At 39.2% G+C, this 26,712-nt stretch overlaps 3 protein-coding genes and 2 pseudogenes across 3 annotated transcripts; 3 read left to right on the forward strand and 2 right to left on the reverse strand.

The window, feature by feature from the left end:
- The first annotated feature begins 2,180 nt into the window (after positions 1-2,180).
- Positions 2,181-3,502, forward strand: LOC110047328 (uncharacterized). The gene has a single exon (XM_089278276.1). The coding sequence runs from the start codon at positions 2,457-2,459 to the stop codon at positions 3,492-3,494; it is 1,038 nt and encodes a 345-aa protein (XP_089134402.1). The 5' UTR covers positions 2,181-2,456; the 3' UTR covers positions 3,495-3,502.
- A 1,719-nt stretch (positions 3,503-5,221) lies between these two features.
- Positions 5,222-7,908, reverse strand: LOC149099220 (uncharacterized). Its single transcript, XM_089276779.1, has 6 exons — positions 7,869-7,908; positions 7,657-7,740; positions 7,072-7,155; positions 6,489-6,572; positions 6,327-6,346; positions 5,222-6,159 (listed from the first exon to the last, which is right to left on the reverse strand). Exons 1-6 carry the CDS (start codon positions 7,906-7,908, stop codon positions 5,425-5,427), a joined length of 1,047 nt encoding a protein of 348 aa, XP_089132905.1. The 3' UTR covers positions 5,222-5,424.
- Positions 6,080-10,193, forward strand: LOC149099221 (uncharacterized; annotated as a pseudogene).
- A 4,109-nt stretch (positions 10,194-14,302) lies between these two features.
- Positions 14,303-15,728, reverse strand: LOC149099222 (uncharacterized; annotated as a pseudogene).
- A 9,219-nt stretch (positions 15,729-24,947) lies between these two features.
- On the forward strand, positions 24,948-26,398 carry LOC149099223 (uncharacterized). The gene is made up of 2 exons (XM_089278289.1): positions 24,948-25,700; positions 26,045-26,398. Exons 1-2 carry the CDS (start codon positions 25,454-25,456, stop codon positions 26,161-26,163), a joined length of 366 nt encoding a protein of 121 aa, XP_089134415.1. The 5' UTR covers positions 24,948-25,453; the 3' UTR covers positions 26,164-26,398.
- Positions 26,399-26,712: the final 314 nt, after the last annotated feature.

Here is a 26,712-nt window from a genome sequence, read left to right on the forward strand (position 1 = left end):
AAAGAGTATAGCTATAGACATTACCATTAAATTAATAGTGTGGTTTCCAAAAACCCTATGTATAGATTCATTTCTCCACATGTCACTAATACTATAACATAAGTATTTGAAAGCCTGTTCAGATGTGCAATATTCTGTTCGTAATATATTATTCTTAAAATTTCTATAGTTCTCTGTCCCCCTCGATAATATCCTAATAACCGTTTTCTTATCGAAATCGGATAGTCGGTATGGGGGTACTACTCGTATTCGTTTAACATAATTTTGAATTTCTTCAATTTTTCTTCTCTTCTTAACCATCTGTTAATTGTTTCTATTGTAAAAAAGTCTTTAAGTTCTTCGTATTCCAATAGGGATGATTCTATTTCAATCATCTTTAACAAGTCTTCTCTTTGTTTTTTCACCAATTCTTCAAACACCTCAGTAGTCTCGATTTTTCCTATAACAAAAGTAAAAGTAGAAAAGTATAAGTACAAAATTATAAAAGTACACAAGTACAAAAGCACACAAGTATAAATTTAGTTAAGGTTCACTCACTCGGCGCGGCCATGTTTCCCCTTTTGATCAAGTCTAGGAAGTTGAGTTTCTGTTCAGAGTTCTGGCTTCTGGTTTCTGTTCAGAGTTCTGGCTCTGGCTCTTGGCTCTGGCTCTTGTCCTTCTCGGCTGTCTTCGATCCGTCTCGTCGATTGATGGAATGGTTGATTGAGGTTGTGGTTGCTGCTCTTATACACTCCAAACTAGGTCCCAGTCCCCTCACGGTCTTGATGTCACCGACCCCGTGAGTAGCTATAAACATCACGATACGTCATGTCGATGTCCTTATAAGGGGAAAGGGAAGAGGAAGTTGGAAGTGAAAGCGAAAGGTGATTGGCCCAGGGGAAAAGTTCACGTGAAAGTGAAAGTGACATAATGGTTCGTGGATTTGATTGGTTGGTTATATTTAGCGGGATGGTGTGATGGTGTGATGGTCCGATATGACGTCAAGGTCGGTGATTGGTTGGTTATATTTACCTCGATGGTCCAATATGACGTCAAGGTCGATCAAGGTGGGTCAAAGTCAGTTAGGTGATCACGTGGGGAGGATGTCGACAGTGATTGGTGGTTTGAAATAGTCCGATGACGAGTTTTATGATGATTGGTTGGTTTAAATTAACACGATGATGATCTCGACGATGATTGGTCGGTTATATTTAGTTCTGTCTCGATATGACGTTAAGGTCGGTGATTGGTTCATCGATGGTCACATGACGAGGGGTCTCGACAGTGATTGGTCGTTTAAAATAGTCCGATGACGGGTTTTCTAAAATTAGGGGTTTTAATGATGTCATTTTTAAAGTAGCTTAACCCGCGCGCACAGGTCTCTCACGATTATATAGAGAGTACGTGTTTCGAGTTTGGTCTCAAATCGAATGGGAGTTTGTACCGTGTACATCTAGAAGACAAGACTTTAAGAGAAGACTACAAGAAGTTAAAATAATCTTAACATCGTAATCATGGTCAGGAAATTTACACTGAACTTAGTGAGCAGAAAGGGACAAGAAGTTATTAAGAAAGGGAAACAGTCCTTGGCCCAAGTACCTCGTAGTAATGGCGGTAATGGCAGCGCGAGTGGTGGTAGAGTTACAAAATCCAAAGCTGAACCCAAAAAGAGAATGAGAAAAGTACTCATCCAGGTCCACTTGAATAGAAGATTGAAAGAGTAAGTCGATTAGTAGATTGATTGATTGATTTGTTTGATTAGTTAATTATTTAGTTATTTGATTTAGTTTGGTTTATGATTAATAATAATAATAATCATCATCGTCTATTTATCTATTTTTTGATTAGTGCCTGGAAAAATAACCAGTTTCAATACATGTACCACGGAGATACCTTGGGAGTGTTTGTACCTGTCAACAACCTCAACAGTTCCAATATGAGTTGGAAGAAAGACTTCGAGGTTGTGGGTAGTGGGGAGAGTGTAGAAGTTACGCCTGTTCAGATAAACGGGGAGTGTGTCCTATCGTGGTTCGAGGGGGGTGAAAACAAGTTCTACACTCTATGTGGTAAGTTATTAACTTTATTCAGTTTAATTATTAATTTTTCATCTCATTTTATTCGATTTTATTATTTTGTTTCATTTATATTTATGTTTATATTTATATTTATATTGATTTTTTTTTAATATATCTCGTTTCAGACATTGAAGGGTTACCCCTCGTAAAATATCAAGACAAGGACAGCGGTAGTGGTGATAACGGTGATGATGGTACTGGTGGTAGTCATGACCATCACTATGCCATGAATAAACAAGACTTTTCTCATCGTCAATCTACCACCACCCTCAAGGAAGAACCGGTTGCCCAAGGTTATGTGTCAAGGCAATAGGCAATTGTAGTTACGAATCTAATGACGGAGTTAAATTTATAGTTCATCCCGACGAGGTAACCGACAGGGGTAAAATTATCGCTTCCAAAATGTGGGAGGTTTACTGCCAGTACCCCAACAGGCCGGTATTTGTCGTACATTCTGTCACGAAAGAATTTCACAAAGGTGACATTATGAATGTGTCGACTTGTAATAACAACATGGGGATACAGAAGAAGAGAATAGTTCCTGGAGTGTTTTGCTTGCAAGGAGGCAAAGGAGATGTCCCTACCCTTGACTGGAATATTGGACGTTTTGGCTTGATAACATTTAGTAGTCTAGTCTCGGAAGAACCAGTCAATCCCCTGTCTCACCTCTTGTCGTCCATTACGGAGAAAGGGGGAATGGATTGGAACCGTAATGACTTAGACAAAAGATTTAAGGATAGTAAACTCGAAGCCTTATTAAAGGCCGATAAGCTTGACGTGTATAGTGGGAAGATTTCGATTCTAGAAATGATCCTCATGGGAGGTGATATCGAGGACTACGACAGGGAGGGTAGTAGTAGTAGTAGTAGTCGTCGTCACGGGGACGATTCGAGATACTATAGTAACCCCTGGAGAACACAGAAAATGTCATACAATAAACCAGTGGGAAGGGGAGATAAGGATAAACTCGTCATGGACTCTTCGGGGGAATGGGTCGATCCCAAAATTGGATTCAATACTTTTCGTTTATTTCCTTTTATGGGCCTTTTAGATCGCCAAGGGAGACCCCGACAGCTTAGACCCGAAACTAAACTCAGGTTTTTAGAAGGGGCTACAGATTTCGAATTCAGTATTTCCAGGAATCAACGAATTTATCATTACGAACCCCGTACCACCATTCCTCAAATACCTTTCCAGGCTATCGTTGAACAAACTCTCGGGGATTGGGAAAGGATGAAAAACGATCCCGAGGGGAGTAAGAAGAATAGGGGAAGCGAGGGGGGATGTGTTCACGTGAATCCTCTTCTACCCGATGAGGAGGATAAGTATTTGGAATATATAACCATCGCCAGTAGGAAAGATAGTTATTCCCTCACCCCCCCTTTTTCTGACAATTGTCAGACGGGACTCAGGTTACCTCAGGCGTCTTTCACGCCCTGAGACCTTACGTCGTAAACAAATTTACGAAAGGTCAACAACAACAGTCAAAGAATAACTGTGTCGACGACCTTGCCAAGGGGATGGAGTACGTCACGGGTTATAAAGTCAACCCCCAATCCGTGGGTAGGATATTCGGACCCAATTTGTACACAGACCTTTTAGCCTCTACATCTCTCACCTCCGACAATTTGGGGGAGATAAATCACTTGAACGAACTGTTGTGGGCGATTACCTATTTCTGGAACAGGTTGAAAGAGATTTGTATCTCTTTCAAGGGACTTCTCGGGTTACCTGGTAACCTCTCACTCCTAGGGCCTCAATTCTTGAATACCATTTTCTGTCCTAAGGGAGATCGGGTGGGGGTAATCGGTCCTCACGTGTTCATGGCCCAATTACCCGTCGTGATGATAACCAATACACTCCTTCTTGGAATACTTTACCCATACCCATATCGAGTAACGTGTGGCTTGAATTTCACCAGGTCATGTACGACTTTGTACATAAGTTACACCAAATGTTAGGACCTCTAATTTACGCTGATACTTTAGCGCAAGAAGTCCTATCCATGACAATCACTGCAACAGTCTGCTTACCTCCAACTCTAACCAGCCCTATAAAAGACATCAAATTCTGGTTGACTAAACTTTTCAAAGATAGAATGCCTTACCAACACTATCCCCTACTTAAACATTGATTCCGGTTTCAAGTTTGAGTTACATTTTAACCCTTCCTATCCTAACAATCACATGACCATCTTTGATATCCAATGCTCATACCAATCTCCCCTCCTCTGCTCAAGTCTCTTCACAGAACTCAACCTCGAACTAGGTCTGGACCTAGGCGTGGAGACGGGGCGTGGGTTCGACCCTCATAACCCGCTCAGTCCCAGTCTCATCTCCCTCCCTCCAATACCAACAAATCAATCAAATCAATCAATTCAATTACAATTTGACACTGTAGATAGTCCTTCGCCCAAACCTGAACTTAAACCCCAATCTCAACCTCGACCTTTGGGTGACGAAACTTGTCTGACCAGTGACGCTAGTGACACTGGTAATACCAATCCCACTCCCTTACCAGAAGTTCAAAACCAAAGTAGGAAATGTAGAAGGTTTTTTGGGATTGAAAATAAACATCTCTGGTGTCACCCATGCCAACAAAAACAAGCTTGCAAGCGGCCATTGGTTCCCCACTTCTCGGTTCCAGTCTCTCTCTCCCATTGGTCGCTCCGACCCCGGCCCTGCCCACCCTACCTTCCCACTACTGATTTTCCCAGTTTTCACAATGCTCGCAATTACACCAAGAGGTATTTCCCCTCCTTGCAAGCTCGTTCTGGCCGTCAGCTGTATTTTCTCCATCAGAATCCGAGAAATTTCATATGGGTTCGAAGGAATAGGCTTCAAACTCAGCCATATTTTGTAACTGTATTATCAAGCGTTCTGTTGTCCCAAACTATACACAATATAGCTGCAAATTTCCGCAACTAATCACGACTAATGAAGGGCGAAAACACCAAAACATAGCACGCGGAGGCGAGCACGCAAAGTAGGAAAGAAAGCATGAGCGCTTTGACGTCACGAGATGGCGGACGGTAATCCTTATTTGGAAGTAACCGGAAGAGAATGCTAACAAAATGGCAGATGTTCAATTCCGGCGAATTCTCTTAGTTTTCTATTTGATTTGCACTGAAATACGAACTTTTTTCAGGCGATTCTTTGTAATTTATGTTCTTTCTACAATTTCAGATCATTTCAAAAATTATACCCTGTAGCCTTCCGTTCTCCTTTAAAGGGTTTTAAGTAATGTTATTCTAGTTGTAAGGTTTAGCTTGGTGAGATTGAAGGTTGTCAGGTTCACAATCCTCATTTAGTCTTGCATTTGATACAATCATGTCAAAATAATTCGGTGAAAATAATACATTTAATTTGATTTAACACACTTTGCCAGTTTCCTTCTCAATCCATAGTTTCTCACAAAGTGCATTCCTGACTTTATTTGTCTCCTGTGACGAATCCCTGATGCTTGAAGAATTTCTCATTTCCAACAGTTTTCTTATATCTTCTCGATATCTCTTTTGACCATTTGCATCCAAACTCAAGTTGAGCTTTTTTGAAATTGCATCTCCATGTGCAATACATATATTGTGGAGAACCATGCATGCCAATGTCATAATGTGCACAGTATCTTGACTGCTTTCACATTTTCGGAGTAGCACCCTCCACCGACCCTCGAGTTGTCCATAAGCACCCTCTGTAACCATACGGGCTCTGCTTAAGCGGTAATTAAAGTTACGTTGCTGGGGTGCCAGGACTGCATAAGTGTATGGTTTCATTAACCATGTTCGTCGAGGGAATGCAGAGTCCCCCGCTATAGGTGGTGGAACAGTTACATCTCCTGCAGGTTTTCCAATTACTAGAATTAGGCCCTCTTGGATACGGGTCCAAAGGTCAGTTGATTTAAAAATAACTGCTTCGTGTGAATTTCCTGGAAACCCACAGCTGCCCCAGGATACTCTGAATGTTTTCTTAAACCTTGCCTCTGAATAGGTGTTGGTAACATTTTCCCACCAGCCAGTATTTCTTGTTAGCCGATGACAAGAACGAACTGCACAAGGAACTGTAATGTTCCTTTGAGAAATAAGCAGCAATAGAAGGCAAGCCAAATTCTAAACTTGTCTTCTCCTGGCAACGAGGTTATTTAATGCTAACGGTATCTTGATGCGCCTTCTTCTACCCTCTTTGATTGCACTTGCAAGAAAAACAAGCTCTTCATTTTCACAGTTTGTCTTTCCCGCAATTTTTTCCACCATTTTGATAAGCAACAACCGCTGACCGCAGTAGAGTCAAGCTCACCTTAACAATATTAAGTTCGACTTAATTAGGTGCAACGTTTGAATCAACTGTCAAACTTAATTATTTGGGTCGACCCAAATTGGTATTAGGTTCGGCACATGTAAAGTTTGACGTTTGAACCGGGCCTAAAAAGCCAAAATACTTTGTTGATGAAGACCATAAAACATTTGAGATGACACTTCATTGTCACCTTGAGATGACACTTCATCGTCACCTTGGTCATCATCTGGAATTAAGATGCAATAAAAGTTAGTCTCAGTTTACCTAGATGACACTTTGCTGTAGAAATGAGTAGCAAATTGAATATAACCATAAAGATGAAAATGTAACATCTTGTAAATATAGATTCTTTACACGTGTACAGAAGTTTAACAAAAACTAATAACTTACGGTACACTTTCCTCATTTGCTGACAAGAAGAGTCTGCAGATGAGATCAGAGCAAAATTGTTGAATGGTGTGACAGAACAGCTTGAGTTGACATACATGTAGTGACAGCAAAACAGAGTTCATTCTGAGAGTAATGAAGCATTTACAGAAAATGTAAGACAGTTGCAGATAAAAGGTCATCTCAATAATCACCATTTGTCTTTTGGAACATGAACAGAAATAGTCTTTGATACACATATAGAGGTTGAAGACAAAGTAATGACTTACAGTAAACTTCGTTTACTAGGTAAACAACATTAGAGCAAAATACTGATGCTAAAAAGCCAAAATACTTACTTTGTTGATGAAGGCCGTAAAACATGTGAGATGACACTTCATTGTCACCTTGAGATGACACTTCATCGTCACGTTGGTCATCATCTGGAATTAAGATGCGATAAAAGGTAGTCTCAGTTTACCTAGATGACACTTTGCTGTAGAAATGAGTAGCAAATTGAATATAACCATAAAGATGAAAATGTAACATTTTGTAAATATAGATTCTTTACACATGAACAGAAGTTTAACAAAAACTAATAACTTATGGTATACTTTCCTCATTTGCTGACAAGAAGAGTCTGCAGATGAGATCAGAGCAAAATTGTTGAATGGTGTGAGAGAACAGCTTGATTTGACATACGTGTAGTGACAGTAAAACAGATTTCATTCAGAGAGTAATGAAGCATTTACAGAAAATGTAAGACAGTTGCAGATAAAAGGTCATCTCAATAATCACCATTTGTGTTTTGGAACATGAACAGAAATATAGTCTTTGATACACATATAGAGGTTGAAGACAAAGTAATGACTTACAGTAAACTTCGTTTACTAGGTAAACAACATTAGAGCAAAATACTGATGCTAAAAAGCCAAAATACTTACTTTGTTGATGAAGGCCACAAAACGTTTGAGATGACACTTCATTGTCACCTTGAGATGACACTTCATCGTCACGTTGGTCATCATCTGGAATTAAAATGCGATAAAAGGTAGTCTCAGTTTACCTAGATGACACTTTGCTGTAGAAATAAATAGCAAATTGAATATAACCATAAAGATGAAAATGTCAGAATGCATGCGGCAGCATGGCGTACAGACGCAACTTCTAACGCTCCTCCAAGTATGGGCGCTCATGTCAGTTCTCAAAGCAAGTAACAGTTAAATCAATTACCGATTGCTTATTTCAAGTTCAGGAAATGCAAAATATCTAATTTATGGCAAATAAGAGAAGCAAAAAAAGAAAACAGAGAGGATCAAATTCTTTGACTCACAGCGAGTCCGACACGATGAACGAAGAAGGAGTCCACGAAGACATCAAAAGCTCTATCGACTCTAATCAAAGCGATGGAAGCCGGCTTCGTCAGCTTAGGTGCCGACTTCGACAAACTCAGACAGGAATTTAAACATGAGATTGAAGAGATGAAAAGCGAAGTAACATCGTTGAAAGAAAGCGTGAGTTTTACACAAAGCGAGGTGGACACGCTGAAGGAAAAGTTGAAGGAAAACACGAGGGACATGAAGGATGGTCTGGAAAATCTCAGAATGAAAGTAGCACAGCTGGAAAAGAAATTGGAATCTGCAAGAGAAGAAAACATCAAGCTAGAACAGTACACCTGACGAGAAAACCTACGTTTCAACAATATCACAGAGCTCAAAGGCGAGGATTGCAAAGCTCTGATTTGTGGTGTAATTCAGAACAAAATGGGCTTGGATGCATCGAACATAAAATTCCGTGCAGTTCACAGGGTGGGTAAGAAAATCGAGAACAGATCCAGGCCGATCATCGCCCGCTTTATCAGCCGTGAAGACAGGAACGAAATCTGGAGCAAAAGAGGTAAGATAAAGCATTCAGAAAACTACCCTGATGCCTACATTACCAAAGATTTCGCGAAGGCAATACAAGATGAAAGAAAAGTGTTAATCAAGGCGATGATGAAGGCAAGGGAAACCCAAGAGCATCCAAACGTGAAGGTAGTTGGACAATATCTTCTAATAAATAACGAAAAATACGATTATAAGAATATCCCAGCCTACTTAAATTAACTTCCTCCTTTCCCTCTTCTCTCTAAGTGACTATTTTTAAAAAAAAAAAAGCGTGTGCAAATTGATCGCAAAGACTAATGAGTTGACCCATCTACCTATTATTATGATTACGACAGTCAACTCTGCTGGGACTCAAACTGACAATGGAACCTTTTTACGTGTGCTTTTATATGTGCTTTTTGTCGCCTTTTCTTGCATGTATTTTGTTTGTTTAAAAACACAAACATCATGTTCTGCTATAATAACCAAAATAACATTAGCTTACTTTTTCTGCATGGTTTTTCTTCCAATGTTTTCTTCTCTGTTTTGTTTACGGATCTTAAAATAGGTTCTCTTAATGTGAGAGGACTCGGGGATAGACTAAAAAGATAGGAAATGTTTGATTGGCTCAGAAGGAAAAAGTTTTCAATTTACATGCTTCAAGAAGTACACTGCTCAGAAATAACAATCCCTGTATGGTCTGCTGAACGGGGATACAAAACAATTTTTAGCTGCTGCACCAGTACTAAAGGAGGCGTCGCTATTCTATTCAATAACAACTTTGATTTTCAACTTGAACGAACATACGTGGATCCCAACGGCAGATTTATTATCTGTGATATCACAACAGATAAAAAATGTGTAACCATAGCCACACTACGCGCCTAACGAGGATGATCCTAACTTCTTTTCGATTTTTTTTGACCATCTAAATGATTTTGAGTGCGACAATGTAATAATTGGAGGGGACTTCAATTTGGTTTTGAACCTGGATGTAGATAAAAAGGGCAGAATCGCTAGAACACATGTAGAATCGGTTAAAACATTAAAAGAGCTTTGTGCTGAACTTGATTTAGTGGACGCATGGCGAATCCTAAACCCGGACAACTGCAGATATACGTGGCGGCGCAAATGCCCAGAATTCAATGTCGTTTGGATTTCTTTCTTGTCACGCAAAACTTAATGTGTAATGTTAAATCTCCTAATATCGCCACTGGATACAAAACAGACCACTCTCTAATAGAAATCATGATCGCCACTCACTCAAATGAAAAAGGCCCGAGTTTTTGGAAACTTAATACCTCGCTCCTATCAGAAATTGATTATATAAACCAAATACGAGCTACAATCAAAGATACTCAGGAAAGTACAAAAATGATTGTTTCGTCAACGATGCCCTTATGTGGGAAATGACAAAACTAAAAATTAGAGAACAGTCTCTAAAATATTCAACAATTAAAAATGCAAAAATATCATGTTATGAAGAAGAACTTGAAAAGGAAATTAGTAATTTGCAACGCTTAGTTGAATCCAACAATATTGAGGACAAGGATAAGAAAGACACTCTGCACACTTTAGACACAAAAAAATTAGAATTAGAAAAAATAATTGAACACTGAACAAAAGGTTCAATCTTGCGAGCTAGATGCTGATGGCACAATGAAGGTGAAAAGAATACAAAATACTTTTTAAACCTAGAAAAACGGCATTACAAACAAGGGACAATAAGCCAATTAAAATTAGATCATGAAAACTTTGTCAGTACAGACAAAGAAATTCTGAATGAGTGCGAAAACTTCTACAAACGCCTCTACAGTTCAAACAAGTGTTCTCAAAATGAACTGACAAATAGTGTCTTCTTCGGTTTGCAAACGGAGAAAAAACTAAACCTAACTGAACAAAAAGGCTGTGAAGGTTTTCTAAATAAAGCAGAATGTCTAAAAGCACTTAAGGATATGGAATGCAACAAGACCCCAGTCTCTGACAGTTTACCAGCCGAATTTTACAAAGTCTTTTGGAATGATATCTCTGACCGTTTCTTAAATTTGATAAACTACGCTTATCGTATCGGTCAGCTTTCAGTAACTCAAAGGAGAGGTATTATAAAACTCATACCAAAAAAAAATACACATTATTCTAACATGGATAGTGAAAGTAATCAACAAAGTTCTCAAAAAAGCCATAAAATGTTTGGGGACTTCAATATTTTTTCTGTGATGATGCACTGTTTACATATAATTTTACGATTTATGGTGATTTCATGAACAACCACTAATACACAAAAGCCATTTCTCTGTCTTAACCTAACTCGAAATCAACAAGAATTATCTAGCTACGCATTCTCCTATGGATTACGATTAAACATTTGGCAAAAAGTAGCACTTGAGACACTTGGCTTCTTTCAAATATTTTTGGAGCTATATCTTGAGGCATATCGATGTGAATACTGCAGCAGAAGATTCAACTCACAAGTTCCCTTGACGTACTTTCAGGTGTAAAATAGAGTGGAAACAAGAAATAACTACTACATACAGGTCACTTAGACACGAGTCTGCCCTCTCTTTGATTCTTGAATTTTGATGCCCATCCAAAATGTTCCGTTTTGTGTCCATCTTCCCGTTAACTTTGACACAGGTTTTAACAGAAAAATATCCATTACCATTCCGATTCATCATCAGAGATATCAACAGGTTCTCGATAAACCTACTCAAAAGACCATTCAAAATCCAGGGAGAGCCATCACTACTGCTGTAACATTTTGATTTCTTTCAAAAGCCACTGCCATCTTTAGCAACATAATGCGGTACAATTTGTATTACCACACATGATGTACCTACTGAACTGCTTACTTTTCAATGATGGCTCAACGTCGTCAGAAATGGCGGAGTGTTCAGCGGGATGTTTTGTGGTGGGTTTTGATAGAGATCTTTATGTTATAGCAGCAGGATGGCTGTCTGTGGATTTTGAACAGCCTTTTGAGTAGCGATGCCAAGAAGTTGCTAACATCTGTGACCATGAAAGCAGGATGGCAATGGATATTCTTTAAAGCTTGCCAGGTCAAAGTAACTGTATACAGATGGCAATTTTGCAATCCAGCAATCAGAGATAGAGAGAGAGTCCAAAATCGCATGTGGTCATGATTATTCAATTCTGAGTATTTTCTCGTGTTTTCAAGGAAATTTGCAGTTTATAACGTTGACTTGAAGCAAGAAAATGTTTGGAAACTTTAAATTTAAGCCTTTCAAACATAATTCGAGCGACGAGAAAACTCAGCCAAAAAAAACACAATTTTGTCGTAGCAAAGAGCAGTTTTTTCCTCCAGAAGGGCATTCATGGACCAACCTCTTAGCTGTAGCTGTCCAAGGCCAAGCTCAAGGTGATGATACGAAAAAATATTTCTATATTCATGGAGGAGCTTGACAAACAGAAGAGGCAACATGGTTTTCTGCCTCTGATCTTTACGTCATAGAGATCGAGTTTGATGAAGACCATGTGGTCATAACATCTGTAACTAAAGCCACAGTAAGCTTAAGTTTAACAGTTTTAAGTGCAAATTATATAAAAGTGATGATAATAAAGCTGAAGCTTCCTGATCCTGTTTATTTATTTTTTCTTGCAAGGATAGAATTTGAGTAAAATTTTTGATTGCATTTAATTTTTCAGCTAACTGGTGCCTCATTACCACCTCTCCAAGGAGGAACAATCATTGCTCACAATTTTTCTCCTCGGTCTACTGAGTTGAAGGGGCAACTTATCATTTGGGGTGGTATAAATACCAGAACCATGGAACCCTCAAATGAGCTTGTTACTTTAGATCCAGTCAAAAGGAAGAATAATTATCTGACCAAGATTTCGAAGAGCACTCTCTCTGATCAGGAATATCCATTTTTAGAGACTGGTAGCACACCAAGTCCAAGGTCTGGACACACCCTAACCTGCGTACCAGGAACAAGATTTGCGATACTTTTCAATGGACTGCAATTGCCAAAGAGACATTCAAAAAGTTTAATCCAAAATAGATTTTGCCAGACCTGTAAGGATGATTCCTTTTATTTACTGGATGTCTTGAGTAAAACCCGGAAAGTTCTAGACTGCCCTGGCATAGGTGAGCATACCTATCATTTTGCATCTCTAATTTGCCAAAACACACTTGTGCTTGGTGGTGTCAAATATGAGGACTTTACCCCTGTAAAGAGATACGACATATCCACAATTAATGTAATCACACTTGTGTAAAATGGTCTGCGCTCTAAAATCCTCACTAACATCAAGAACTGGTGAATAAACAGTGTAACTACATATTTCTTAAAGGTATCAAGTACATTGTGTAACATGGTCTGTGCTCAAAAAGTCTCACAAACGTTAATAATAATATTAATCAATATTTTAAGAGGAGGCCTCCAAGAGGTGGTTTTCAGAAGGACCTCTAAAAAATAATTAGACATTAGACATTAAATGTCTAAAATACATTAGGTACTGGTTTGACAGGTTCTCTTGTTGTGACCAACCTGAAAACACACAGAGCACCTCTGTTGGGTGTGAAAAACACTTACCAGCTGCTGGAAAGCAGGGCTGGTGTAAAGCCAATGAAACCAAACTACATCCCTAAGTGAGCCATACGAGTCCCTTCTTCTAGAAAGATGCTTTCTGAAATGGCGAAAAATCTTGTTCCTACCCTCATTCCCCTCTCCACTCAGTCCACCTACAGTTCCTGGCCCATCCTCATGCTGAATTATCTCTTGCTCAATTATGAGCAAGAGATAATTATGAGCATGAGCATAATCAATTACCTTGTGAAGATAATTACGCCATGAACAATAATATGCAGCCAACACACGAGAAGACACATTTGACTTTTATAAGGTTATAAACTTTAAAAAGTGGCCCTTTTAAGGACTCTATGTCAGCACTGTCCAGAACAGATCTACAGCAGGGACAAGCTCCTGCATTTTTCAGCCAGGCCTTAATGCAGCTATCACAAAACATATGATCACACCCTGAGAAGTGGATGCCTAGGAACACCCATGCACACTGAACATAACAATATTGAAGTTAGATGCTCTGGTTCACAGAGCTCTAATGGGAAGCTTGTGACTTCAACATCATCAAACGTGCTCTGAAGTTTTGGTGCTACCTGAAAGAGGCTCTTTTGCCCCACTTTGGCTGATTGAATTGCGGTTAACAATCACCTTAAGGCACTTTGCTACCTGGTCAAGAAGATATTTAGAAACAAAATTGTCTGTAGGTTGTCTTTTAGACCTACCCTTTGAATGACAGCAAATTTGGCAGCTACCTGGGTTGTGAGGGAGAAAAATACTTATGGCAGGTAAAGTAGCAGTAATGGCTTTCCCTTCCTTAACAGAGATTTTACAATGATCTAGTTTTTTCCTACAGCTTCCACAAATTTTCATAGGAGCTACTGAGGGCAGATCCTCTGATACATCTGTTGCAGCCTCAGAAAGCCAAGCTCTGTTGCTTCCAGCCCATAAGAGGCAATTTATGAGACAGTAAATGAGTTCTTCATAGTTAACATCCAGGGCTGTTGTTTAGGGCTATAACCCATACTGTTACAGCTGAGGTTACTTCATGCTATGGGTGATCAAGTGAGAAGCTAGAGAATAGTGTGATGCTACAGGTAAATCTTTACATGGTACAACTGTTTAAAAACTGAATGACAGCCCTGGACATCTATCAACATCTCCATGGCTGTTCAAAGCTTATAGACCTAAGTACAGCCCCATTTGATAATCTGAATCATTAACTGTTTTCTCAAAGGTCTCATTTCTGTGTATTTCCATCCAAACTGATGTACTGTCCCTGCCACACCCTTTGAAAGAGTCTCTTGCTACCAGAATCACACCTACACCACAGCTTCCAGTACCCTGACCTGTTCTTGCACATCCATGTTGAGATGGCATACAAAACGGTCAAACTGGTGAATGGAATCCCAGAAGGCATTTTGAAAGCATAGGGCACCAGGCCTTAACTGCTGGAAAATATCAAGCATGTTCTTGACGTTGGGCAATAAACACCTATCAGGTTGCAGTTTATAGCCATCATCAAACAACAACCTCCTGTTGAGCAGATCCATTATGATTAAACCCCAATGTGACTCATTCATATGTAGTGGACAGAATGAGTTTTAATTCTTCCTCTCTTGCACCTGAAATTACTTCTTCAAGCTTTCTCTGAATAAACTGATGGTTGGTTGTCTCCAGCCAGGTGTGGACTTCAGATGCCAGGTAAAGTGTTTTTGAATGCACTTGACAATCCTGAAGACAGTGCCATGTAGTGACATCAATGACAAAATTATCTAGGTAACTCTCGCCAACAAGAGTGGAGAAAGATGAAACATCAAGGGACTTCCAACAAGCTCTCACAATGGGCTCGCTTGTCCTCCAATTCCACAGCACCTCTTTAATGGAGGATATTTCATCAACACTAAGGCCGTCATAATTTTCCGTTAGCCACCTTTCTTCACTAAGAATAGATAATCAAAGTGATGAGATCTCACAGAATTTACCTAAGACTGAGATCCCATCCCTAAAAAATGTTCCTAGATTTCCAATCACAACACCTGTAGGCCTCTGGTGGGAATGCAGGTCACTTCTGAATGCTTTCTCAGCCTCATTTACTAATCCTTCCGCAGGGCTTTCTTTCATCGAGAGGGGGTCACTTTCAATGTATGCTCCAAATGCTACAGTGATACCACTACTGAAAGGAGGTCCAGCAGCTGGTGGAGGCATAGCAATGTTGCTCAGGTTCTTTCTTGTCAGTCTTGCAAGGGTTGCTAGCCAATCATCTATGTAGTACATCATCTGAGATTGATCTGACAAAGTAAAGTAAGCAAGGAAGACAGAGGAGGCACTGGTAGACACCACTGATTCTGGCATGGACACTGTTCTAGCAGAGCTTGTTGGAGTTCCTGGCATGTGGCTACCTCTATTTGAAGGTGAACTGTTGTCAGAAATGACAGAGAAAGATGTACCAGGGAGAGGAGTAACATTTCCAGGATCCAATGAAGGAGCGGGCATCTCTTCAGTGGCAAATGTACCTGGGAGATCAGTGACATTTCCAGAATCCAGTGAGAGAGTGGATATCTTTTGAGACTGAAGAGGACACATATCCAGCTCAGTTTTTAAAGACTTCATTGGCTTAGAGAAATCTGACTGGATGGCAGCAACATAACTTGCATAATTTTCCCCCATACCTTTTGATCATAGTAAAACACAGGTATGGGGTTGTCACAGTCGTGTACCTTCGTTCCCTGACCTGGGACATACATGTACTTCAGTGTATCCTTTCCATACAATGACTCAAATAACTGATTCATTACAGTGATCCACAGCTTGTCCTCCGCACACCAAGAAACAGCTTTGTTTGGCCAACCACATCCACGGAAAAAGACGTTTTTCTTACCTGTCACATGGTTAAACACAATAATGAGTGTATTGGATTTGTGCCAGTTGATGATGGTAACTCGCACTACCTTGTCTTTGCCACACTCTTCCAATTCTTGTGTACTGATTAAGTCGATATCATCGCCAATAACTTTCCTGGCTTCTTCTTTATAGCAATGCCAAAACAATGATAGATCGAGGTCCTGCATATGTTGGTTTTTGTGGTCTTTTAAAACTTTATAAAGCTCTTTCATGGCAGGACATTCCTTTCCTTGTTGGAATTGAACCTAAAAGGCATAAAATAGAGCATTTTAAAAACTGTGTTGGAAATTTGGAAGATTTTAACTGGCTGTCTGACTCTTCTAGCCCCTAGGGTTGTTCGAGACAGCCAGCACTTTATTTAATTGCCATATATTTTGTTTTCCTTAAGACTGTAAACTTATTTAATTGACTATTAATAAGTGTTGCTTTCGTTTCTCGTTTTTAATGTGTACACTCATAAATAAACAGTCTGCATTCTAAACAAGATGCTTTTACCTGATCCATGATAGCGTCTACTCCACAATTCAATGGTGCTTTGTGCACAGAAATCATACTTGCGGGAGCACCGTTTGGTGTCTTTAGTGCAACGCAATAGGAATTTGCAGGGCAAAGGGCTTTGTCGACAGAAGCCAAATTCCCATTGAGCCACTGCTGTGAAGTGGAATGAGGTACTTGGCTTGATTTTAATTCTTTGTTACTGTTATCAATTTCATCTTCACTTTCCTGGCTACTTCCTTTCTTTTTTTCTTGAGTGCAAATTGCACTGAAGAAGAACGCTATGTTTGATATACCAGAAAGAAAGTAGGATAATGTGCATCAAGAATTGAACATGTGTTATACAATCTCATTCTGTCATTTCAGCCTTTGAACATTTACAAACCTGAAATCGCTCTATCACAAATATCACGTTTCTGGCAAATCAAGTTTGAAGCCTTTGGCAAAGCCTTTTCTTTCACATTACAAATGCATTTTGCACTTACAACACTGCATCTCCCACTGATTATGGGAGTGAAGTAACAGATTGCAGCGCTCTTGATCATTTTGCTGTTAAGCTGTCAACATGGTTTCTTCGCTCACAGCATTTCCTCTGTCGATTGCTGGTAATAAAAAAACTACAAGTATCCCACTCAAATATCACGGATGGAAATTCAACAATTAAACGAGACTTACCTGTAAGGTGAAGTTTGATTGGCATTCTACGAGTCATTGGTCGGGAGTGTAGGAGTTATGTGAGAGAACCTGGGAGATCAATTTTCAAATTGGCGAGTAGTAACACAAACTGAATGAAGGGTGGGTAGTACAGTAAATAGAATGGTTTATAATAGGGTGGGCACGTAACTCCTACACTCCCGACCAATGACTCGTAGAATCCCTATCAAACTTCACCTTACAGGTAAGTCTCGTTTAATTGTTGAATTCTACTTCATCATTGGTCATTGGTCGTTTCGGAGTCACGTGAGACTTTAAAGCCCATGTGACTAGGAGCACACATAAGAAAAAGAAACAACAGTCAGGTGACGAAACTGAAGCAATTTGTATTGCTGTACAATACGCACATAACAAGACCTTAAGGGGTACAAGATCTCAAACGCTCATTTCCAAAGTTATTTTGGCTGACAACAGGCAAGTTGTAAAATTTCAGGAAGGTATCATAATTTGACCATCCAGCACTCCTCGTAATAGTATCCAGAGGTATCTGTGCTGCCTTAGCAGAGGAGGTAGAAGCTGACCTGGTGCTATGAGCACTAAGCAGACTAGTGCTAATGCCAGATTTGCTTAGTACATGTTTAATCCATTTGCTAACTGTATCTGCCGAGACTGGCTTATTTGGTTTCTTGTAACTTAAAAGCAGCTGAGATGCACCCTGTCTAAAGGCATTGGTCCTCTTAACATATTTTAGCATGTAAGTAACAACACACAGCCGAGGATCTGGTTGATAAGCAACAAACTCCAGGCTGGAAATGTGCCTGCCAGGCCTGGAGGTCTTTGACAATGTTTTGACAACAAAAACACATTTATCAGGGCTTAATTTCATATCTGACACACTCAGAGAGTGCAGTGTTTGGCATCTCTGTCCTGACAAAAGAGCCAATAACATAACCAACTTATGACTTAAATCTTTCAATGTAAGAGATTCTGGAGGATGTAAAGTTTGCAAATAACTAAACACTTGCTCAATGTCCCACGTCTCAGAATATTTAGGAAGAGCAGGTCTGGATTCAAAAACCCCTTTGATGAATCTGCCCACTAAAGAATGACTTCTAAAGCTCTTACAGCCATCAATCAGGAGGCAGGTTGACAAAGCACATCTAGCAGTGTTAATGGCACTGTATCCTACACCAGCATGGTACAACTCAGCTAGGAAATTCACACCCATTTCTACAGAAGCTGAAAAGGGATCCATTTTCCTTTTACTGCAGTACTGCTTCCATCTCTTAATGTAGGGTTTATACTGCTTTTTTGCACTGTTTTGCCATGAGTCCATGACCAGGGCTGTAGCCTGCTCTGATAGTCCCTGACTTTCGAGTTGCTCCCGGATACATGACATAGGAGCAGTAAATTTTAGAGCTGGTCATATTTATGACAATTTTGTACACTTCATAATGACAGCATGTGACATGTGACACATGCAAGGCATACGACAAGTGTTGTTCATCAGTGTAGATGGAAATCAGTTCCCTTGTAATTAGAATGCTTAATATTAATTAAAGAGCTCAATATTATGCTAGTTTCAAACATGGAATGTCCATCTCAGTTGAAGTGTGCAAAACAATAATGACAGGATTGCACCCATGTCTGATCCAATAATCAGTACTGTATTCACTTTCTTTTTTCAGACAAATGTGGATTCTCACGCCAAACTGACCACGGTGCACCAGTTGGTACAAGTTTCAAATGTATCAACTTTATAGCCCTTTCATTTTCATAATATAATTGCCTGACACACCACACACTTTGTTCCCATCACGGTACTGCTACATGAACCACCCTACAGTTATCAAATTCTTAGCTTCCAAGTGACGTCTTCAAATTTGAAAATAAAAAAATTACACCTGTTACAAATTTCACGTGTATAAGATGTAATGAATTTTTGCTCATTCACAAGTTTCCAGTTACCTTATCACAGCAAACAAGGTTTCCTGGTCATGTCTGTGTTGATTTATTAATTGAAACACTATATACCTAAGAACACATTAAGAACATATCAGGCTCAGTTGGCGATAAAAAAAAGAAATTACACGTTCTTAGAAAAACAAGTGTGTGTCCATGTCAGTTCAACTGTGCAAAACAATAATGACAGGTTTGTGCCCGTGATTGATCCAATAATGATTGTTCACTTTCATGGTTTTTAACAAGTGTCAACTCTTACACCAAACTGGCATCGCACCTATAAACAGCATACACCTCAGGACATGTTTAAAATGTACCCGAAAACCTAATTACTTTCGTTTTGCTCCTTTGGTTACAGTGCAACAGATCCGCCATACAATATGTCAACAAAGTAGATTACCATACATGTCGTCTTTCAGAGCATAGCATATGATGAGTGTTGTTCAGTGTAGATGGTAATCAGTTCCCTTGTAATTTAAAAATGCTCAATATTCTGCTGGCTTTAAACAAGTGATATCCATCTCAGTTCAAGTGTGCAAAACAATAATGATAGGTTTGTACCTGTGACTGATCCAATAATGATTGTTCACTTTCATGTTTTTACCCAGGCAGTGAGGCCTGGGTTTAAATTTCTGCTCCATTTTTTTCCATGTTCAGTCACAAATCGCCGTCTGGTCTCTAAAGCGCATGCGTCACCTGTGCAAAACACATGGAATTTACAGCAGTTGTCATCATGAAAAGTTAGGACCGATTCCATGATTTCTAGGGCGATGAAATCACATACAAATGAACACACTGTTCAAGGTAGACCAACACTAAAGGACGTTAAGCGTTTTCGGAACAGGTCGGTCCGCAAGCCTTACGAGAGATCAATTTACGAGCGAACATTTTGAGTGAATTTGTCAAGAATCATTTTATACCAAAGGAGCCATCAACTAGGGCTATCAACTCTTCAACTTGATAAAAAGCATCTTCAGAAGCGTCATCGTATTTTAGACATGATCGTGAACCAAGCAGAATCCCAGCACGAACTCAAGAACGTCTGAACAACAAGAGCAGAAAGGTTAGAGAATTTGTTTACAAATGTATCTGTTCGAGTACACCCAAGTAAAACGCTCTGAGAAACTTCGTGAAGTATAACAAAGATAAAATCTCAAACTAAACGATATTCTCTCGTTATTTTCTTGTAACAGAGTAATGCGTCTTTACAAGAGTGAAACTCATGTAGCGAATTATTGTACATTTAAGCTGTAAGAAACTAATGTATGTTGACCCCAGCAAAACAATTCTTGGCTTGCACTGTCATGCAATCCTGATACAATTAAAAGTTTATTCGAAAACCATTTAGTGGATAAAATCAAGAAATTGTGATGTTATAGGAGATTAATAAAGATGACACTCCTCTAATTTTTAAGTCTGTGTGTTTTCCCAAGCTCAGATATTCGTTGAAATATTTTGCACAAATTTACAGAGACCAGTATGGAGCCGCCATGTTGGTGTACCTCCGCGGTATGCCAACATTGCGGCCGGAAAATAGTGTAAACATCTGGAACTTACTTTGGCTATAGCTATCAAGGCGACTGATTATCTGTACTGAACAAACAAGCATTTACATAAGCACTTTTCCTAATACTTTAACTTCTGAATGGGCTAAAAATCACGAGATAAGTATATGATTTCGACAAACGCATTCATAGGTCTATGTCACGCACCGCCATCACTGTGAAATTCAAATTGTCTCGCTTGCTTGGGAAACGCAAATAACGACAAAGGCTAAGGAAAATAGACTGAAATGTTTATAGACTGATACAAAGACCTTGACTCATTTCACACCCTAAAGACCTGCAAATGAGTAATAAACTATTAATCGATTCCAAGAAATGCAATCAAAAGCAGAATAGCCTAAGCACATCAATTCGGTTGAATTTGGTACAACTTCAAATGCAGAACATTAGCTCAATTGCAATATAGCTAGTGTTTCTCAGTATAACAACTGCCTGGGTACACACAGCAAAGCGTCTAGTTTTTTTTTAAAACGTGTCAACTCTAACACCAAACTGGCGTCAGCTGGCTGGGAACACGTTTCAAATGTAACAGCTTGATAGTGTCTGTACCCTAATACTTTCTTTTTGCTAATGTTGTTAAAGAACCGCCATGCACTTATTGAATAGTGAAAGTTATTCCAAGGCGACACAAAATATTAAGGTACTGCCCATGTATATCTTTTGGAGTGGATCAGTTTCCTCATAATATTGTTTAGACCGAAAATGCTTAATGCTCTGCAGATTGTGAAAAAGGGATATCTATCTCATCTTCTTCCAGAACATAAAATTGTTGGTTTCATGAATTTGATTGATGGGCTAAAGATTGTTGTCTTTTTTCTTTTTTTTTAAAAACATTGGTTTCTCGATGTGAATTATCTCACCAGTGATAGTACCAGAGGAACCACATTATTGACACAATTTGATTGGACTACAGGTGACATCTAAAAAGGTACCACTTGTATAATACTATATCTTTGGGAATAAACCACACATGTAACCATTAGTTGGCCAGTATCTTGGAGGTAGGTCATGGCTTAGGACAAACAAAAGCCTTCAAAATGGTTTTGTTTCATTAAAGTTTATGGTATGTTACCATTTTGTGGCATTTTCTGTCTGTTGCTGTGTCATAATTACCAAATTTGCGCATTATAATGAAAAAATTGACGCGGGTACCCTGTGGTGGATGAAGTGTTTGCAGCCCTCCTGTGGAATAATTCAGTGAGTGCCCAAAGTTTTTTTGCAGATAATGTTAGAATGACGTCCCACCTTTTAGACGGTATGCTCTGTTTTTTGAAGCATGCTCCGCCATTGGAGATATTTTGGGCTAAATTTTGGGTATTTCAATAGTTTTCACTATTGGATGAGAGGGGGTCTTGTCTGAGATGACTTGTGATAGCAAATAGTCGTAGAAGAACGAAAGGTAGAGAATAGTTTGTCTTTTGGTAGGACAACATTCACTGAAAATTTGAAAAGATTTGGCTGAATTCTTATAGCAGTAAAGCTTTATACTTTTGACCATGTTTTAGGTGATTTTTGGCCATTTTTGTTGAAAAAACAAGGGCGGTGGTCAACTCCCCCCGTTTTGACCAAATTTTCTTAAACTTAGACTGAAGTAGTTTTGGGTGGACCCCTTCAAACTGGCCAAGTTTCATCGAAATCGGTGAGATAGCTTATGCTGCCCCTACCTGGTCCTATTTCCATACGAAAAGGTCGGAATTTATATCTTTAGGTCTTTATTTAATAAGGGTAAGAAGTTGCAAATTTGAAAATTAGTTCAATTCCCCAAATCCACATTCCTGAAATCTAATTCTAAAAATCCATGATATTCCACTGATGTTTGCCATGTAACAATTTCAATTCCACAGTCAATATTAAGAAGCTTAAGGAGGAGTTCCGGATGCAGTACCTGTAATTAACAAATTGTTGATATTACCAGAGTTTATGGTTATGCCCACACAGTGGTCAAACATACTGCATGCGCAGTTCCAGCCAAAACTGCTCCTTACAAATGTCTTAAATTTTTTCCCCTCACTGAAACGTTAAGCTTCGTACATCACATATGCAATGGAAATCTAATTATTTTTATACTCCTATTTTAAAGGCTCAAAATATGGTTTCCCAGAGTTGTTTGTATAACGTTTTCCTAAAAGAGTCCTACACACTGTTGGCTTGAAACTCTTACAAAGTTATTGGTAACTTAGTCAACAAGTGGTAAAATAAAATCAAGTAGAACTTGAAATAGTGAAAAAATAATAAATTGAAAAATAATCAAAATTGCCAATCCCTCTGTTTTACTGAGACAAATGTACTAAAAAAACATGCAAACTCTATTGGAAAGACCAGTTTTAAGCTTAGTATAACAACTTAAGGTGACTGAACACAGTTTTCCAACCTTTGGAGTACCTATCCTTTATTTTGCCATTTTTGGCAACCATGGGATCAAGGCTTTTAGAGAAAAAGATGAATGAAACACAGGTATCAAAAACTGTGATCAGTCACCTTAAGTCAACATAAAGTACCGATGGCGTAAGAGGATATTTTCACACTGTTTGTACTTTTTAAATACATGTAACTGAACAAACAACTTAATGGCAGTGCGAAGAACATGCTGGTTCAAAAGAAAGAGTTCTCATCTTCACGTCTGAGAACAATTGGCGCTCGTATGCTGGCTCCACTCATCTGGGATACTTGAACACAGATACTGCCCTTGGGTATGGGTTTGCCGTGAATTACTTTGCATGATTCCAACGGCACTCCAAGTGCCTGGACTGTGTTGTTCTCTATGTATGCCACTAGTTGTGTCTCTGTTTTCTGCACTGAAGCTGACGAGGAATGGGGCGGGGGGGGGGGTACTCCCTTATATGGGCTATATAGGTATGTGTGGCCCCAAAGGGTATGGTTTTTTAGCGGTTTTGGTCATAAATAGGGTATCAACTTTAGCTGATTTTGGCCATTTTGGTCATAAATAGGGTATGGTTTTTGCACTGCAGTCTTGATATGGGTATGTTTTTAAGAAGAAGCCACTTTTTCATCATTATCGAAAAGAAAATCAACAAAATATGTTTACGGTAATTTAACATTGGTTTAAACTAGGGAACTAACTTTAACACAGGTCTGAAGCAGGGTTTTGATTTTAGGGTCAGGTCATAAATAGGGTAGGGAATATTGCAGATTTTGGTCATAAATAGGGTAAGGGTTTTGGGAAGCAGGCCACACACACCCATCCGATTTTTCTGGGAGTACTCCCCGCAGGACGAACTAGTTGTTGTTGCTGTAAACATCAAAGAGGGATGAGCTGTTAAGTTAGTAGAAATGACAGAAGAAGATGATTGAGCCTGCACATTTTTTCTGCTACCCACAGAAGTTGATGGCAAAGGAGTGGAAAGGTAGTTAGGGTTAGAAGACACGACTGGAGATGAGAGTGAAGCAGTAGTGGCAACCTGAATGGGTGCAGAAATTGAGTTAATATTTGTGGTGCGTGGCAAGGTAGTGATAGGAAGTGACGATGATAAAATAGGATTGAGGGTAAGTGCAGTGGAGGATGCATGTGATGGCGGGGGGTACGTTGATAGTGTGGCAGTGGCTGAGTTAGTAGTTATGGCAGTGGAGGATGTGTGTGATGGTGGGAGGTTAGTTGATAGTGTGACACAGGCTGAGTTAGTGGTTATGGAATGTGTTACTGTTGAAATAGAAGAAAGGGTACTAGAACATACAGAGATGGTAGCCGACAAAATAGCAGTACCAGTCACTGAGTTCCGTTGTTGAACAGAAAAGAATGGTTTATTAAATTAAGATTTGACTTGTCATTGCGCCAAAAAACAACATTACGGATGAATCCCTCTTAAAGGGACACCACTTCAAGAGGGCAACAATTTTGCTATTAACATTCTCCTTGACTTTATACAATATAAGTAATTCTTGAAAAAGCGTTCACTGATCGCTTCTAAATAAGCACGCCAGGGATGCTTTCAAAGCCTGCTTACCATGGACGTAATAACAATAACAAATTAAAATACAATTGCAAACCTTGTTAGTATGACCGATGAACTGTACAGTTATAAGTGATAGCCAGAGTTGGTCTTGCCAGACGTTTTATTTTATAGCATCAGAAACCCATGTTTCCAAATGTTTCTGACAATGAACATGGACATAATCGCTAGGACAAACGGTATTGGAAATAAATCTTATACGATCTATAAAATGTTAAAAAAAATTCATTGCATGCTTTCCTGCCGGAGGCATTTTCTCTTGACTGTTAGACAGACCAAGGAATTTGGCTGCATTGCCTGGTGACCCATAAACTGAAATGGTGTCACCCACACCATGTGGGTGATAGTAAAAAATGACCTCATCCCATTTGTGTTTTTTATACAAGATATTTGCCTAAGATTACATTAAGATGTAGAAAAAGTTGTTTTAGTGGGTTGCTTTAAATAAGCATGGACAAACAGATGGACAGACAAACAGACAGAGGGATGGATGGATGGACCTGAGCTACATTTACAGGCAGATGAAAGGTGCTAGTCATGCTGCTAGTCGTGAGATAAAGCTCTGGACTTGGGTTTTCGTCATCCACTCTGCTCCAGTGAACAGACGTTCATTACACTCATTTTTGGCATTTCGCATGTCTACCGCAACTTGGGCAGGATCGGCTTTGTGCCCACTTCTTTCCCCAAGTGAGAACCGTGCCGTCAGGTATTCTTTACCTTCTGTGAAAATCTTACATTGCTTCTTGGCTTGCTCAGGGTCCATCCTGTTTGTAGAGGCAGAGCATCAGCAATGTCCTCTGGAAGTGTTCTTGAACCCTTGGAATCTGTAGAACAGCTTTTGATATCAGTAGTGTCAACTGATGATGTGTCACAAAATACAAGCCAGGCTCATGATCTTGAATACTTCCCTGCATTGCCAATTGTGAGAAGTTGTGGTGATTATTCCTTTGAAGAAGTTTCCCCAAACATTTGTACGAAAAGGAGTAGTAGACATCCATCGCTTCTTCCTGGGATTTTCCTGCTACATTGTCAACATGGTAGGACATAATTTACCTCATGTGAAATCTTTGTAGCAATTTTATTCATATTCACAGTCAGAAATGCCAGTATTCATCTATTGGTGGACAGTTTTATCATTAGAATTAATTCTAATGGGAAGAAAAATGTTTGTTAATAGACTAATATAGCGTGTCAAAATATGCATTTTCTTGTGGTTATGGAATTGTTGAACAGTTCCTATCTGTGCAATAATCTCCTCAATACTATATGTGGTAAAGGCAGTCTGTCACATGGTTTTCTTTTACAAACCATTATCTAGGCATTTTTTGGTTACACGTTCTTCTGAACAATTTCTATCTTGTCTCCTTTCTCTGCTCCTTAGGTATAACATATGGATTTAACATGATGCTTTGCAATGAATCTCCCAACATCCCATTTACCGTCTTTAGAACATGTTTCTCTAAAAGTATCCATCATTATTCTCATGAACTTGTGGCCTAAATGGTGTTTTGTATAAACTAGATAGTTCCCTATTATGTGTTATAGACTGTCCATGGTAAAGATAAATCTGCTACATAATATGCTGTACAAAGAGACATTGTTAACTACTAAATAATAGCAAATTTCATATTGTTCAGCACCCCTTCTGATTGTGTATGACAATGCTTGCAATTTGCATTCTTATTCCCTGAATCGGGATCCTGTTTTCTTCAAGACTCAATTCCTTGTGGATCGTTTGCACTGGCGCGATTACACAGGTAAACCTTACCTAAATATAATTACTGCATTTGGTATCATGATGTTACAATTTAAATGAAGAAAGCGAAAGATTCCTCAGTGTTTTGTGTATCTGTTTCAACTGAACATCATAGATGGTTTCATCAAAGATTTTAAAATTCTATTAGAGACAAAATTCCACTGAGCTTCTCAAACACTGGCTTAGAGATTGTGTAATTGAATGGAGCTGTTTCTGTTTCCTCTTGTTAGGTTGCCCTGAGGCGTACAACCTCTCGCGATTTCCTCAGTGGTACAACTTGAACAGCCAGGCAG

This window comes from Orbicella faveolata, unplaced genomic scaffold (assembly GCF_042242905.1).
Source record: "Orbicella faveolata isolate gen_17 unplaced genomic scaffold, um_ofav_v1 contig_46, whole genome shotgun sequence".
In the NCBI taxonomy this organism is placed as follows: Eukaryota; Metazoa; Cnidaria; class Anthozoa; order Scleractinia; family Merulinidae; genus Orbicella; species Orbicella faveolata.

Excerpts from the sequence above, each read along its gene's own strand:
- LOC149099223 (XM_089278289.1), top strand. The coding sequence starts at position 25,454 with ATGTCCTCTGGAAGTGTTCTTGAACCCTTGGAATCTGTAGAACAGCTT. Across the intron at positions 25,701-26,044 it reads CCTGCTACATTGTCAACATG|GTATAACATATGGATTTAAC; the intron begins GTAGGACATAAT and ends TCTGCTCCTTAG.
- LOC110047328 (XM_089278276.1), top strand. The coding sequence starts at position 2,457 with ATGTGGGAGGTTTACTGCCAGTACCCCAACAGGCCGGTATTTGTCGTA.
- LOC149099220 (XM_089276779.1), bottom strand. The coding sequence starts at position 7,908 with ATGAGCGCCCATACTTGGAGGAGCGTTAGAAGTTGCGTCT. Across the intron at positions 7,156-7,656 it reads TTGTGGCCTTCATCAACAAA|ATGATGACCAACGTGACGAT; the intron begins GTAAGTATTTTG and ends TCTTAATTCCAG. Across the intron at positions 6,160-6,326 it reads GTGAGCTTGACTCTACTGCG|AATTTGGCTTGCCTTCTATT; the intron begins GTCAGCGGTTGT and ends AGACAAGTTTAG.